Source organism: Sturnira hondurensis, unplaced genomic scaffold, assembly GCF_014824575.4.
Source record: "Sturnira hondurensis isolate 20B ecotype Veracruz unplaced genomic scaffold, ASM1482457v3 Scaffold0018805, whole genome shotgun sequence".
Taxonomy (NCBI): domain Eukaryota; kingdom Metazoa; phylum Chordata; class Mammalia; order Chiroptera; family Phyllostomidae; genus Sturnira; species Sturnira hondurensis.
The window spans coordinates 187,544-202,268 of NW_028091436.1; the positions used below are offsets into that span (position 1 = coordinate 187,544).

The 14,725-nt window shown below is 53.8% G+C and overlaps 1 protein-coding gene across 3 annotated transcripts in view; it reads right to left on the reverse strand.

Moving 5' to 3' along the window:
- Positions 1 to 9,169: 9,169 nt before the first annotated feature.
- The window catches only part of DENND1B (DENN domain containing 1B), a 139,035-nt gene continuing 133,479 nt past the window's right edge, over positions 9,170 to 14,725 (reverse strand). For all 3 annotated transcript variants that reach the window (XM_037070463.1, XM_037070462.1, XM_037070461.1), the window contains one exon: positions 9,170 to 14,471. In XM_037070463.1, the coding sequence (XP_036926358.1) occupies positions 13,971 to 14,471 (501 nt within the window). In that variant the 3' untranslated portion in view covers positions 9,170 to 13,970. The remainder of the gene's footprint in view (positions 14,472 to 14,725) is intronic.

The following is a 14,725-nucleotide window of genomic DNA, read 5'->3' on the forward strand; positions in this document are numbered from 1 at the left end:
CAGAGTATGCAAAGAGCGGAGGTGGGGCTTTCAGATCAAGGACAGTGAAGATACGAGGTCATGGGAAAGTGTGTGAACACCCACTGCATGCGTGCCTGGCGCTGTCAGGCGGGGCTGGGGCCAAAGCTGCGAGGAAACCGGCGTGGGACGTGACCCGTGACTCCCTTGGCTTCCGGTGGGCCGATAAGACCGTCCTGGGGGCGAGCGTCCTGGGCAGTAACCGTGTGGAGGAGAGAGGGCTCGGTGAGGTCCGGGATAGCCGCGGACGAGAGAGCAGGGGCGGCCGGCTCCGCAGACTTGAAGTTCAGAGGGATCCTTTTCATTACAACACGTGTTAAAATTACTTTTCTAACTTCTCGGTGGAAGGACCTGAAGCCTAAAATAATTTCACAAAACAGTCCAATGAACACACCCTCACCCTTCACCTGGCTTCTGATTTTTCCCAGTAATTTGCTACCTGTTTACCTCTCTGTATACACAGGTTTTGCTGTGTCCTTAGACAGCAGGTGGCAGACATTATAATGCTTTACCACAGAATATGGCAGCAACGATCCTCTAAGAAAAAGGACGTCCTTCTAAAGCCACAACACCGGTGTCAATAAATGTACCATCTCCTATCCTCTCCATGTTTACATTTCTCCTGTTGTTCCCATCATGTCCTATATATACATATATATATAGACATTCTAAGATACAAACAACTGCATCTAGTTGTTAGTAGTCAGGGGAGTTTAGTATCATCTAATCTCGAAATTCCCCCTGCTGTTTTGTTTCCTGAAATTCTCTTGCTTTTGAAATTAGGTTTAAAAGTAACTGGCTTACTCATCCATCACCCCCTAAACACTACAGACTACCGCAGCGATGGGGCCTAAAGGGCCTTCAAACCCTTTTGTGTCCGGGTCCGTAGGGGAGGCTTGGGGCAGAAATCGGGGGAGAGTGCAGCTAGGAAGCTGATGTGATTCCGACAAGGGGGTTAAGGCCCCACAGACCGGGAAAGAACCGCAGGGACTAGCCGCAGAATCGCTCCCGCGGTTCTGGTCTTCGCTTCAAGGAGGGATAGAGACCGGCTTCCTGATATGATCCTGGGGTGGGTTCCATGTTCCTGCGGAAATTTCCAGCAACTCACTGGGAAGATGCTTCAAAGATTGGGTGTGAGGAGAAGGTGCTCACCACCCAGCACATGGAAGGCGGACTTGGACGAGCAGGGTCACGGGACCGCTCTCCTTGGTCTGAAACTTGGACTGTTCCTGTCTCTCTCTTTTTAAAAAAAAAATCGTGGGAGGAAGTTAAAGAGATGTCCTCATTTCGCTTTAGCTATACAGAGGGAAGGTAAATATTATCGCTGGCCTTTAAAAAAACACACACCCTCTTTGATTTTTCCCTTACTTGCTAATTCTCACAATAGTACAAAGTGGTCTTAACTGCTTTTGTAACACACACACACACACACACTGAGTATGGAGACTCACACAGGGCGGGGCTAAAGTAGGTTTACCCCCTTGCACACACAAAGCACAGGGTTTATCCTTACCTTGTTATTCGCTCCGACTGTATTATTTTCCAACAAACAGCTGTCACCATATATTTGCACCCCCCGCCATGTATTTTAACTTCCCACCTCAGACTGTCTGTACCCATTTCTACAGGACAGATAAGGCTGTGTTCTAAGAAGCATCTGCAATCACTGGCACCCCCCTCCCCCCCTCAGTGTTCCCTGGAGCCAGTTTTAACCCCCGCACTGCCGGGTTCTAGCCACAGACACCCCTCTGGGCCTGAGACAGAGGAGGACAACTCCGGTCCCCGGTTGCCTCACCTGGAGTCCCGGCTTCAGTTTTGAGCCTCCCTTCACTGGGAAAAGTGAGGTCAGGTTCCTAAGAAATCTGCCAGGCTCCTGGTGTGCTGATTGTTTTGCTCTTCCTCTGACACTGTCACCAGCCCTGAGTATTTCACGAAGGGCACACCCTCATGCCGAGGACAGAAGTGGTCTCCCCTCCTAGATAAGCTTACTCTGCATTTTCCAAGTCAGAGGAATTGGCTGTCTCAGTTTGTGGGAAATGCTGGGCTCTGATGGGATCACAGGAACTTCTGACGGCGCTGGGGGAACAGGGGGCACCCCTAACCTAACTGTTCCTTGTCTGAACTCGAAGCGTCTAGGAAAGTTCAAACAGGGCCACACCATGTGATTTCTCCCTTCTCCACGTGAGGGTGGACACTCCCCAGACGCTCAGCCAGGAGAACGCCGTTCACTCCCAGAGGTGACATTTTGCTGGACACATCAAGTCAACAATTAGGGAAGAGAGCGCATGCTTTGCCAAGGGCCCTAGAGAACACCCAGGGCTTTCGCTGGCCGGCTTCCCTCTGCTCTTTGGAGTCCCAGGCTTTCGACCTTTCAAGGCCAAGTGTATGGCTCCTCTCACTTTTCCCAGCCCACAGCTATCTCGCAGACACACGATGTAATTGCTCACAGAGGGCGGCCACACAGCGCGGCTGGAGAACCGCCCTCCAGCTGCGGTCATCTCCTTTTCCCGAAGAGTGCTGAGGGGGGTGAGACTCTATACGCTTTCCTCCCAAAGTTCCCCAAACCGGGGGTTACGACGTCGCTGCGACCCAGAATTTTTCACAGTCCTATGAAAGTGGAGAAGGTCTTCAAAGCTCATCGAGAGGGGAAACTAGTTCACTGCTGCTTTCTCTCTGACGGAGGTTTGTTTGAAAACCAGTTAAGAAGTTCCAACAGCAGCTGCCTGTTGCCCTTTGTGTTTTTCTGTGCACATACATCGCAGGTTCGGGTCCCCCACGGCTTCGCGCACACACACATGTGCCATCCACACCAAACAGCAGGGCCCCGCCCACTGCGGCTCCTCTTTCTGGGCATCTGGTTTCGCGTCCAGCTCGAGTGTTTTTTACAAACATTCCACGCTCACGGGGAGGATGGTGGGGACAGCCTGCAAGGCTGGGCTGGGTGGGGAAGTCTCCACCCATCCTCGGTCTTGAGAGGTCCCCACGAGAACCAACCACTGCAGTGAACTAAAGTTCGCTTCCGTTCTCAGAAAGCGCTGTGGAGTCAGCTTCTTTCGGTCTAAGATGAGGACTTTGGGCGAAGGAGGCAAGGGGTTGGGAGGACCATGGTTCTAACTGTGCAGAAGTGTTTTGGAAATCTACCTGCAGGTTCACCTCCTGCTTTCAATGCCACACAAGTGGCCTCTGTCCCAGAGATGAAGGCCTGGTCACTGCAGTAGGTAGTTCAGGCCTCACGCGGTGATGCTACACCTTCTGTGCCAGGGCCACAGTCACGGCCACATGGTCTGGGAATGACCAGCCCGACTTCCTCTCCTGCCCTGGCCTCTGTGCCGTGCTGAGTGGAATCGGTGCACCTCGGGGTCATTCCGCAGCAGCCCCTTTGTCACAACTGTTGACCTTTGTCACTTACATCACCATCATTTCCATCCTTGTAGGTGGCCAATGCCTTGACCACGCCCATTGTCACCACTGTTAGTTCTGGGACGGCAGCCTTGCTGTTGGTCCTTTCTGGCAGCTGTTGTATCCACTGTCGCCTCCCACAGAAGGGCCACCCAGGGGACCTACCGCCCACGCTGGCAGGAAAAGGAGGGCTCCTGAGTGAAGCCGCAACACCCGAGGCCACCATGGGCAATGGAGAGGCTGAATTAGGGGCCTCCTGTCTCTTTAGGAGGCCCACACGCTCCGAACCTGACGCGTGTGCCTCTGACCCACCTGCAGGTCCCCTTCCCACACCCGAGGTTGCAGTGGCACCATGGGAAGGACGCCAAGGACTGCCTGGAGGACTTGTGTGGACGCTCACCCCGACACCGCTGTCCAATCGCAGTCCAGCAGCCAAACACGGAACGTTTTATTGCGCCAGCAACGTCTGCCTCACACGCAGCAAAACTATCTTCCAGAGGACGATGGCCTCCAGGAGGAGCCCCCGTGCCTGTCCCTCACAATCTTCACTTTTCACAACCCAGGGACACCTTTTTCGCCCGTGAGTGGCCACTGTGTTTTTTCACACAGAAACCATGGGGAAAATGGAGTACATTTCTCATTCTTCCTATCAAGGGGTGAGTGGCTTTAGCTGCACACCTGTGATGACACGGGGGCTTGGTCCCTCCGTCACAGAGTCAAGAGACCCCTGGCATGGCTGTGCTTCAAAAGTGCCCCAGCGTCACCCATCAAAAGTGCAGAGGTGGCTGCTCTGCTTTCTCGGTGGTGGTTGCGTTTTGTGGCATCGCCCACGGCAGAAGTAACCTGCCCGGGCACGTGAGGAACCTTCTCAGGAACCGGGTCTTTTAACTCAATCATCACTCTTCACACAGGGTCAAGGTCAAAAGGCTTCTCTCAACAGAAAACAAGATAAAAGGGGAAACTCAGAGTCTCAAACCTACAAGGCCGAGCTCTTTCCTTCCAACGGCTTTTTGCTGCATCTGCGTGGAATGGCGACCTTCTCCGGAGAGCCCGCAAAGAGGCGTGTCCTCTCCAAGGGGCGGGTGCAAGGTTACCTGTGGGTGTGGGAGGAAAACGGGGGGCCTTCGACTGATCATTTTCCTCCACAGATCTGGCTACACTTCTCTCTCTATTTTAAATGCATATAGCAGGCCAAGCGGCATATGAATGAACATTAAAATATGCATTATGCTAAGTGGAATAAGTGGTGAAAGGCAAATATCATACGATCACCTCTCTAAGTGGAACCTAATCAACACAACAGACAATCGAGCAAAACAGAACCAGAGACACGTAAATAAAGAACAAACGGACAGTGGCCAGAGGGGAGGGAGGAGGGGACAATGGGGGAAAGAAGGGGACAGGCAAGTCAAGGGACATGTGTAAAGGACCCAGGGACAAAGATATCGGGGAGCGGAGGATTGAACATGAAATGCGGGGGGTCGGTAGGGCAGGGGAAAGAAATGGGGACAACTGTCATTGAACAACAATAAAAATAGGCAGATGTATTTTGCTTATACGCTCAAATCATGTCACGACACGCATGCTTACATCTGTTCTAGACCAGTTGGTCCTTGTCAACCTCACAAGGGCACCAGGCCAGATTCCACCCCACCCCACCCCCCAGACCAGAAGACTCCCAAACTCGCTGTCAGGTCTCCTGTCACGTCGGATTCTCTCCCACGGCCACCCGTCCCTCAACACCCCTCGGTCTCCTTCCTCTCCTCCCAGTCTCTCTAGAACCCAGACGAACTTGGCTTTCCTCTGCACCCCTCCATGAAACAGCTGCTGTCAGGGTCACGGGCGACATCCACAATGCCAGACCCAGTGTCCCGCCCTCCGTGCCCAGCTCCCTGCCGTCTCGGCAGCCTTCGACACAGCCGCCACCCCTTGAAAGGCTGGCGACCCGATGGGACACGTGCTCCGTGCCCCTCTCCCCTCCCTGCCCAGCCCCCTCTCCGTCTCCTTTGCTAGTTTTCTTTCACCTGCTCCTTTTTTCATATTGTTTATCACTGCTTGACAAATCGCATATATTTTTCCTCTCTGCCTCCCCGTGACCAGAACTTCAGTCCCCTGAGGATGGGATTTTCTCGTCCTTTTCTCTTGCTGCCGGAGCTCTCCCCATCAGCACGGGCCTCTCCCACGGTGAAAACACAAGGAGCGCCGGCCGAGTCGATGGACAAGCAACGAACGCACAGCTCTCTGTTCTGCACCTGCCCCCGCCAAAGCCCCGAAGCGGCTGCTGGGAGGCTCTGGCGGCCGACCCTGCTCCAGGAGCCCCTCTGATGCCTCTACATCTGTCCCCTGATCGGAGGACAGGCAGACCACGGGCAAGATTCTCCATGGCAGACGCACGCGTGACTGGAACCAGTGGCCTGCGCAGGCAGGTGGCTGATGAGAATCCGTCCAGCAAGGAGCCGCCATTGAGTGGAAACGTCTGTGGGCAGACTCAGCTCTGCCCCTTGTCAGAGCCGGGTCCCGGTCACTTTCTCGCAGGCCAGCCCACCCGCCCTGGGGACCTGTGACAGGGAGGTGGGATCGGACATTCTCCGGCTCAGTACGACTCACCTTTCGGCGCCCGGCTCTCTCTTCTGTGTGAAATCTACTGCTCTCCAGTCATTTTCTTGCTTCATCTTCCTCCTGGAAGGGGGAGCGGACCGAGGTAGCCGGTGTCGCCTGGGTGCCTCCCCTACAGGCTGTGCCCTCCCCTCCCAGGCGTCAGGCCCCTGAAGTTCAACTGAACTGAGGGGTCTGGTGCCCTCTGAAGGGGCCCCTCCTCCTCCCCACGCCCCCCGGCCCCAGTGCTTCGCCTGCTCTCAGGAAGTACCACCATGCTCAGGTGTCCTCCGCTGCTGGAAGTTTCCGACCCCGTGGAGGACAAGGGAGGCTGTTCCAACCCATGTGGCTTTGAGTCATCCAAACACACCTGGAACACACAGCTCTGATTTGAAAACCAGCGCAGCTAATGCTTCTCGCACCTGCATCGTCGTGCGAGTCCCTCCATCAATGAAAATAAAGTCACCGGCACCTGGCATTTGGTGCCAAGTCCGCGACTCCACGGAAGGCAAACCTATCATCTGACGTCTCATCCAGGGAGGCACCGTGGTTGGCATCGAAGACCACACAGAGCACAGCCCCTTCCTGGAAGGGGCAGCAGACCCCCAGAGAAGTGGTCTTGTGTAGAGGGAAGAAGCAATGGACGGGAGAGAGGCGGGGGAGACGCCAACTATGGAAGTACCGGGCTGGTGGCATTTAACATGGTGACAAAGTTGAAAACAAACAAAAAAACGTTCAGTTGCAAGCCAGGGCACCCAAGGTAAATCACGGAAGATGGTACACGTACTGAGGTGGGAAGTCCGACGTCGGGGGCCACGTCACTCAGCTGACCTCCCACACGCAGACACGCCTTGGCCTGCCTGACAGGGCACCCAGGGTCAAATCTGGCCGGGACTGTCTCGAAGAGTTTAAACTCAAATGAACTGCAAATGGCTGCTCTGCTAACATTTTCCAAACCATTACCTGGACAGATAGAGCAATCACTAAACGGACCACGATCCAGGTGAAACCTTCAAATGCGGAATAGCCCCGACGGTTAACACGGCACCTCATCCGTCAGCCACAGTGTGTAAAGAGAGAGATCACACTTGAAGAAAAAGTTTCACCTCTAGTTGCCTAATAGCCAAATACTTAAATTACCCTTCAGTCTGTGACTCTTTTAAAAGTATGGATAAAATACCGTCGTCTGAGAGCCCTTAGCCGTCATTCCTGCAGAAATGACTGCAGGGTGAACTTCCTCCCAGATGCTGGCTTGCACGTCCTCCCCTCCGCCATGCGTGAGTTTGAGGCAGCGGAGGCTGGGCCATCGCTAAGCCCAGTGTCGTTCCTCTTGGCTCAGAGTGGCCTCTCAGTCAGACCTGGAAGCTCCTCCCAAAGCTCCGCCTTCTCGGACCTGCGGTGGCCTTCTGGACAATTCCATCCAGCACCAGCCTGAAACATCTGTGGTGAGGCTGGTGTCGAGCTGACAACTGGAGCGTCCAGGATGAACAGGACAAGGTTCCGCTTTCAAGGGGACGGGTCAGGAGAGGGTGGACCGGCCGTGCCAGTGTGGAAACCGTATCCACGTGCGTACACGGAAATCGGTTGTTCACCGGACTTTTCCCCTCCAATTCCCAACAGAATGGCTCGGAGCACACAGACAGGCGCTAAGTGTGTGTTCGAGCTGCCAGCGAGGCTGGGTCTCGGGAAGGGGGTGGGTAAGTCACAGTCACAAAACCACGGGGTGACCGTGGAGGGAGGAATTCTGCCTGAAGCTGGGGAACCCTACTAAGATGTGGGTTAAAGAGAAGCTGTAATTTCTAGAACTGCAGCTTCACCCCCCGCCCCCAACATCTAGGAAAACGACCCACCCACCCACCCCAGCTTCTTCACTTCCGCCCCGTGCACACAGGGACGACTTTGTTCTCCCGCCTTCAAACGTGCTTGTTCCAACAGGGGTCTGACTTTCTCTCCAGCCGGGGCTCCCAAAGCTCCCGGACGGAAAGGTTGCCCTTCCAGTCCCGGGAGCTCTGCTCATGCACGTGACCGTGTTTCCTCCCCACCCTCGACCCCTACCGGAGGGCGAATCAGTGCGGTTGGTGAACTTGGATAATAGTCCTGTTCTGATACAGTCAGTGATGCTCCGTCCCCCTGACGAACGTACGGCCTAAGAAAATGAGTTGGCTGCACCTGTCGGGGACAGTGTAGGCTCACGCTGGCCAGGAAGCAAAGCTGAGGTGGAGATGGGAAGGTCCTGCCACGGGTCACCCAGAAACACGCAGGGGCCACCTGCCGGGTTGTGGAAGAAGAGCCATCACCACGCGGAGTGTTGATCACAACCAACTTTATTTCACAACTGCGCTGCTGGGCACTGTACGGGGACATGTCGTCCATCCAACATTGATTTTTGCCTATTTCAAAGGGAGTCCCCCAAACAACCCTGTGCCCAAATGTTCTCCCAGGAGCGCTCAGCTGCAGAAATGATTCTACCGTAACCCCAAGGATGCAAGAACAATGAAGCCAGTCTCAACGCCGGCGAGATTCTTACAGACACCGGCCTCCATGGCAGGCAAAAGGCTCAGTCCTTTCCAAGCTATTCCTTTAAAGCCAAAGAAACAAGCTTTAGGAAGGTTCAACGCGGGACCTCTCACGTGCCTTTTATGCAAAAGAGTGATGCATGTCAAGCGGCCGGCTCCGCACGCATTTCACTTCTCTGCTGCCTTAGGCTCTACGTACTAACCACAGCAGATTTGAGAAGCCCTGTGCTAGGTGTCCACTCGTTCAACAGCTCTCAGGATAACCGAGAGGGAGTGGGGCCCTGGCCCTGCGGGAGGCGGACTCCGCATGTGCGGCGTGGCCAGCATGCGCCGGGCTCCCACTCCGTCCTGTCCTCGGCACCACGCCACCCACCGGCCGGCGGGTGATCTGTTCGGGCCCCTCAGTGTCCCCTGCTGAGGGACACGAACAGATGTCCTCATTGAGAGCTGAAATGGCTCGGAGACAGAGAGCCCCAGAGGCTTCTCACATCAAAGAGGTAATCATTTGTGATTCTACAGGTGACAAACGATTGTACGGTTTGAAATTCCTTCACTTACCTAAACACTGGTTTGAGAGAAAAACACCCAGCTTTCTGGTTGTAAAGCAGCCAGTGAACGTGACAGTTCAGTACCTTAATCTATTTTTTTTGGTATGTTTGCGTGTTGCATCCAGAGCTACCGGTTTTTCCACAGTGCTTTTCTGCCTGATTCAAGTATCATAAAAGTAGGAGCCTATAGAAGCTATACGGTTAAACAAACTGTACATTATACAAAAATTAACTTCATTTACAGAGTCGAGGGTGTGGCAATGCCCTGCGTCAATCCGAGCAAAGATTCATCCCAAAGGCTACTCCGGTCTGTGATGGGCACCTGACCTTGGTGAGACCTGGTACTTGTTACGTGGAATCAGCCTGTTGCACGATATACATACATTTCTTTTAAAATAACAATATTAACACTAATCTAAGGTTCAGGATTTTCTTATTGCGTATTTATTGTCGCTGAGGCAGTTAGTTATAATGCAGTATCCATAATATTTTAAATAAACAAAACCATTTCTCCTGCTTACAATACAAAGACTATTTTTTTTTCTAAAACCACCTAGAACATTGCTACATACAGTGTAACACAAATACTGAAAAGCATGACCTTAAGGCATCTGCTGGAGAAGCAGGGATACATCTTCATCTGAACTACGTTACGCAGGAAAATATATTGCACAAAATCCTATTATTTTCCAAATAAAATATGCTTCTGTCTAAATACACAGAACTCCCTATCTTGACCAGACCGAAATGTGAACTGGCTTGGGCCAGACCATTCTGCCTCTTACAGACACTTCAAGAAACAGACACGGAGAAATGACAGGGCTCGACAGAGCCGGGCAGAGCCTGGAAGACCCGGCCCCCGCACCGCGAAGCGTCTTGGAGAAACCAGACCCGGGGACTCGTCTGATGTTCTTAAACTTATATTCTGGTTCCCACACATCCACCCAGAATCAAAGTCTCAGGCTAAACAAAAATGGAACTCGCGTCAGAAAATTCATGAAAATCGTTTTTTCCTGAAAATCTAGCTTTTCTAAGAGAGAAGGAAGCTCTACCAAGGTTGAGAGTGTTCACAGTGTTCTCCTCCTGGACAGGAGCGTGCTTCTTCATCTTGTTTGAGAAGCAGTTCACTCATTAGCGTTCCCGGACCCCGCCATCAGGGTATTAGCTCAAAATGACAGCGCCGCCCCATCCGGTTTTCCTTCAGAAGGGAGGGCACCCACTAGGGAGGATGCTGTTACCCAGACAGAGGCAGGGGACCCGGGGCTGCCGCACACCCCTCGGCCCCCGCTAGCTCCCCAGGAGGGAAGGAGCCCCTCACAGAGGGGCTGTGCTCCAGCCCAGCTCCCAGCCCCGTGCGGCCTGGCTTGGGGACAGGGCGGAAGCGCGGGCGGGGACTACCACACGGGACACGCGGTTTCTGTCCCCGAGTCTGGCCTTCACAAGTAGGTTTCTTAGCAGCATTGTTAGACACTTCATGTAATTATACAGACAGCTAATGAAATTAGAAATGGCACTGTGGTTCTGAACTTAGAGCTCGTGTTAGATAAAGCAGCTTCAGAAGACGGTTTTGGTAGGAGAATCTTGGGTTAATAATGTCTAAGCAGGACTTACTTATTATTATTATTACTATTATTATTATTACTACTGATATTTGCAATTCCCTTTCCTCTTAAAGGGTTCCTTCACAGTGGGAACACGTCAACTATTCCATTTTCCTACATTCTCAGTGGCTGTTCCTGGCCCGTGACCAGTACAAGGAGTCAATAAATAAACGAATCACTACTTTTCATTGAAGTGTACCCATGTAGCAGTGGGGTGCCCTTCAGGCCCTGCTGGGGGAGGTAAACTTCGGAACACTCCACTTAACGTCTCCTTCACCTCACACAGCAACAGCCCCCAAAGTCACACGCTTCTCTTCCATCCCCTGAAATACCGGGGGTGGCACCTGACAGTGAAGGATGAACGTGAGGGCGGGCCTCGGGGAGAGCCGAGGGCCGTGGGAAGGCCACCGCGTGCCAGAGCCAAAACTCTCACTCCTTCATGCAAGTCTGCTGTAGACCAGGTGGGATTTCTTTGGGGAAAAAGGCCCAGCAGTCGGGGAATTGCCAAACGTCTGGTCTGGTGCTAACAGGAGCCTCGTAGAAAAGAACCCTTTGGTGGATCCCAGGTCCAACCCGGCCTCCCTGGCCACCTCTCCCTCTGCCCACCAGACCTCCGACTGGGGGGGAAGCTACCCTCTGAGCAGGCTGGGAGCGCTCGGCATTTCAACGGCTGGAAATACTAGTACTTGCTACTCATGTCCTGGATTTTCTCCAAGAACAACATGTCGAGTTTCTGTGTTTGCTCCTGTTTTTTACGGTGGAATACAACAGCTGACGTTGTGTGTGAAATAAGGCACGGATCCAGTCTAAAACACCTCGGCAGACATGTCCCTTGTCAGTGGCTGAGCCTCCTCGAGACGACACAGGGTTTTGGCCGACGCCTTGCCAGGTGACGGGAGGGGAGCACAGACCTGAAGCTCCCAGGCTGTGGTGCTGACTGAGCAAAGAACACGCCCCCTGCGCTTGCCGTGCTGCACTCACGGCTGCCTCAGTTTCTGACCCTGAATTCTGGGGGGAAAGATGCCCCCCATTCCGCGTTTCACGGGGAAACGCCGCTTTCTGCTCCTTGTAGAGCGATGGAGGGGCACCTGCCAGGCGGGCAGCACCCACCTTGACCTCGTCTCCTTCCCACTGAAGGCAGGTCTTCCGATACACGGACTTCTCTATTATGTCCTTCAGTTAAGGATCCAGATGGAGTTTTGTGATGCACATACAAAAGCAAAATTTGAGCAGAACCTCCTGTCTTTGGTGCTGTGAAAGATAAGACACACTTTTCTCCTTCACGCAGTTTCCTTCTTAGAGAGAAAATAAGACTTGTCTCCTTTATAAAAATGAGCTATCGTCCCAAATGAAATGTATCCTTGTAGAGTTTGGAATGTAGTTTAAAAAAGAAAACCCTTGGTCATTTTCTTGAAAGTGTTTAAAGATGGCCCTGAATAAATATTTTTAGACACTGTTTGTAACAGCCCCCTCCGAGGTTTTTCTACCTAAAAGCCAGCTTCTTTCAGTACACATGTCAGACAGCAGTCCTGATGGGGCCGCGAGGGGCTTCTTAAACACCTTTTCTAAAGTGACAAGTGGAAAACCAGTCACGGATGGGACGGACAGAGCACCCAGAGTGAACGCACCCAGAACAGTCAGCCATAACCTCATTGGGTTTCCGTCCTTGGCCCGTCCAGCCCCCACGACACCATCGATTCACGATTCCTAGTTGCTTCCTACGGATTTCCAAGCTTAGCAGTGAATCCGAAAGGGAAGAGGCAAATCTCCCCGGCCGAACTGCAAACGAGTGACGGGACCCGCCGTCCTGAAAAAGAGGAAGCAGCGCACCTTCCTCCCAAGACTACAGCATCTGCGATGGGCCAGGGCGGGGCGCACGGGGGCTTCATAGTGGAGGTGCCGGCCAAGCAGGACCCCAGCCAGGGAGCAAGGTCAACATCAACAGTCACATGTTGCGTGGACAGGACGTGCCCTTCGGGTGACGTGATGAGACTGACACTGTCCCCTGGGGATCTTCCTCCCTGGAACCCACGGTCCCAGTGTGGCTACGTGAAAAATACTAGACGAGGGACCACAGAGGGGCCTCCAGCCGTCGCTCTGACCGGCACACCTCACAACTGCCAAGGTCAACACGCAAGGCAAGTCTTAGCGACTATCACAGCCAAGGCGGGTCAAGGGAGACATGACACCGGAGGGTCGTGGGGTCTCCTGGATGGGACCCTGGAACAGCAAACGGGCGGTAAGGGGAAACCGAGGAAGTGTGAAAGCTGCGTGGACCTCGATACTGACTCATCGCCTGGGACGAGCGGCCGGGGTGCACGGACACCTGGCGCGGGGACGGCGTGGGCAGGGGCACGTGGGAGCGCTCTGGGCTTTCTTCACAGGCTTCCCGTGGGTCTGAAACTCCCAAAATATGAAGTCGATCACTTCAAAACTGAATCTGAGATAAGCGATTTTGATAATTACTGGTGGAGAGAAAAGGATTCCAAGGATTTCTGCTCTGTTTTGATTGTGTTTCTGTTTTAAATCGGGACAGATTATGGGGCATTTGGCTTCCTGGGGGTGGACTCCAGCGAGAGCAGGGGAAACGGTGGGAGCCCCATGCGACCCAGCGTCATGAACGTCACACGCGGTCACCACGCAGGTCGCCGAGGAGAGCCATGGACAGGCGAGCTTTCCGGAAAGCAGGGCGGCGCTGTCCGCACGAAAGCGTTCTCATGGAAACAGCAAGATGAATTCTGTCCCTGACTCGGTGACTAGGAAGGGCAGTACCTCTCTGCAGAACACTTTCACTTCCCTGGGAGAATTTATAAGTGACTCCCTAAGTTACTTCAGTTTGCTTAGTACAGGCATAAGGTTAAGGCAGTTAGTGGGTCAAGAGTTCCAGCATTTCAAGGGCAGTCCTGTTCAGTTTTGAAACCTTGGTCAGTTCACGCTCAGCCAGACTAGAGCAACTGGTCGTGTGCGCGGGCCATTTACGGACGCACACTTAGTTCAAATGAAGTGAACGGCATTCAGCACCAACACTGAGCAACCATACGTCCCCCTCACACTCTCCACATACCCCTGGTACCTGATTTAAGGGCACAGTAGAATTGGCTTTACACTTAAAAAAGTCAACGGGCAATGCATATACACCGAGATCCACGCGTTGGCTCCACGTGGAAGTCAGTTTTGGACAGCAGCAAGAGTTGTCATCCCGACAAGTCACCGTTTAACTGGGTCGAATGCAGGGAACCCTAACGTGTCTCCTGAGAAGCTTGGATGCGAGAGGCCGACTCTCCACTGCTGCCTTAAGCTTGGTGTCCCCTGGTGTTCCCTTCTGAGATGGCTGAGTCCCGTGGGGAGGGGGCGCTCACGTGACACAAAGACACGACCTCATGGAGCAGTCCGCCACCTTCCGCCGGATCTTTGGCTTCTCTCCCTTCTTTCTCCCAAGGGACGGAATTGGACAGGCGGCGCCCGAGGCCGGGCACCAGCAGGTCCTCTGAGGTCTGGTGTGGTGCTTCCGTGCCTTCTGCCTCCCCCTCCCCGGTCGGGGACGCGGCGGGGGGAGCCCGCTGGGAGTCCGGTTCTGCAGTGGGGGCCGCGGGGAGCGGCTTGTCCCTGCTCTTCTCCGTCAGGATAAACAGCGAGTCTGTCACGAGGCCGGAGGAGACGCGCTTCCTCGGGGACGGAGGGAGGTGTCTGCCGTGCAGGGCGCTGTCATCTTGCCCCAGGTGCCACTGGGTTTGGTCCCCACATCCCCCATCGAGCAGGGCCAGGTTATTCTCACTCGGGGCGTTGGATTTATTCTGGAGGAGGAAACAACACATTCAGAAAGTTTAAAGGAAATCGTAGCGTGACGCCAGCAACTTTATTTTTCCAACTTGAAATCAGTGGTAACACCTTCAGGGCTGGAAGGGGAAGTTCCTTCCAGAGCGGATGCAGAGCTGAGGGTGGATTCCTTACCAGCGATGAGACGCGACCACGCGGCTCCCTCACCCTTGCGACAGGCAGGCTACCCCTCGGGTGCCGGCGGGGCTGTGCGAAAGGGAGCCTGCTGCCC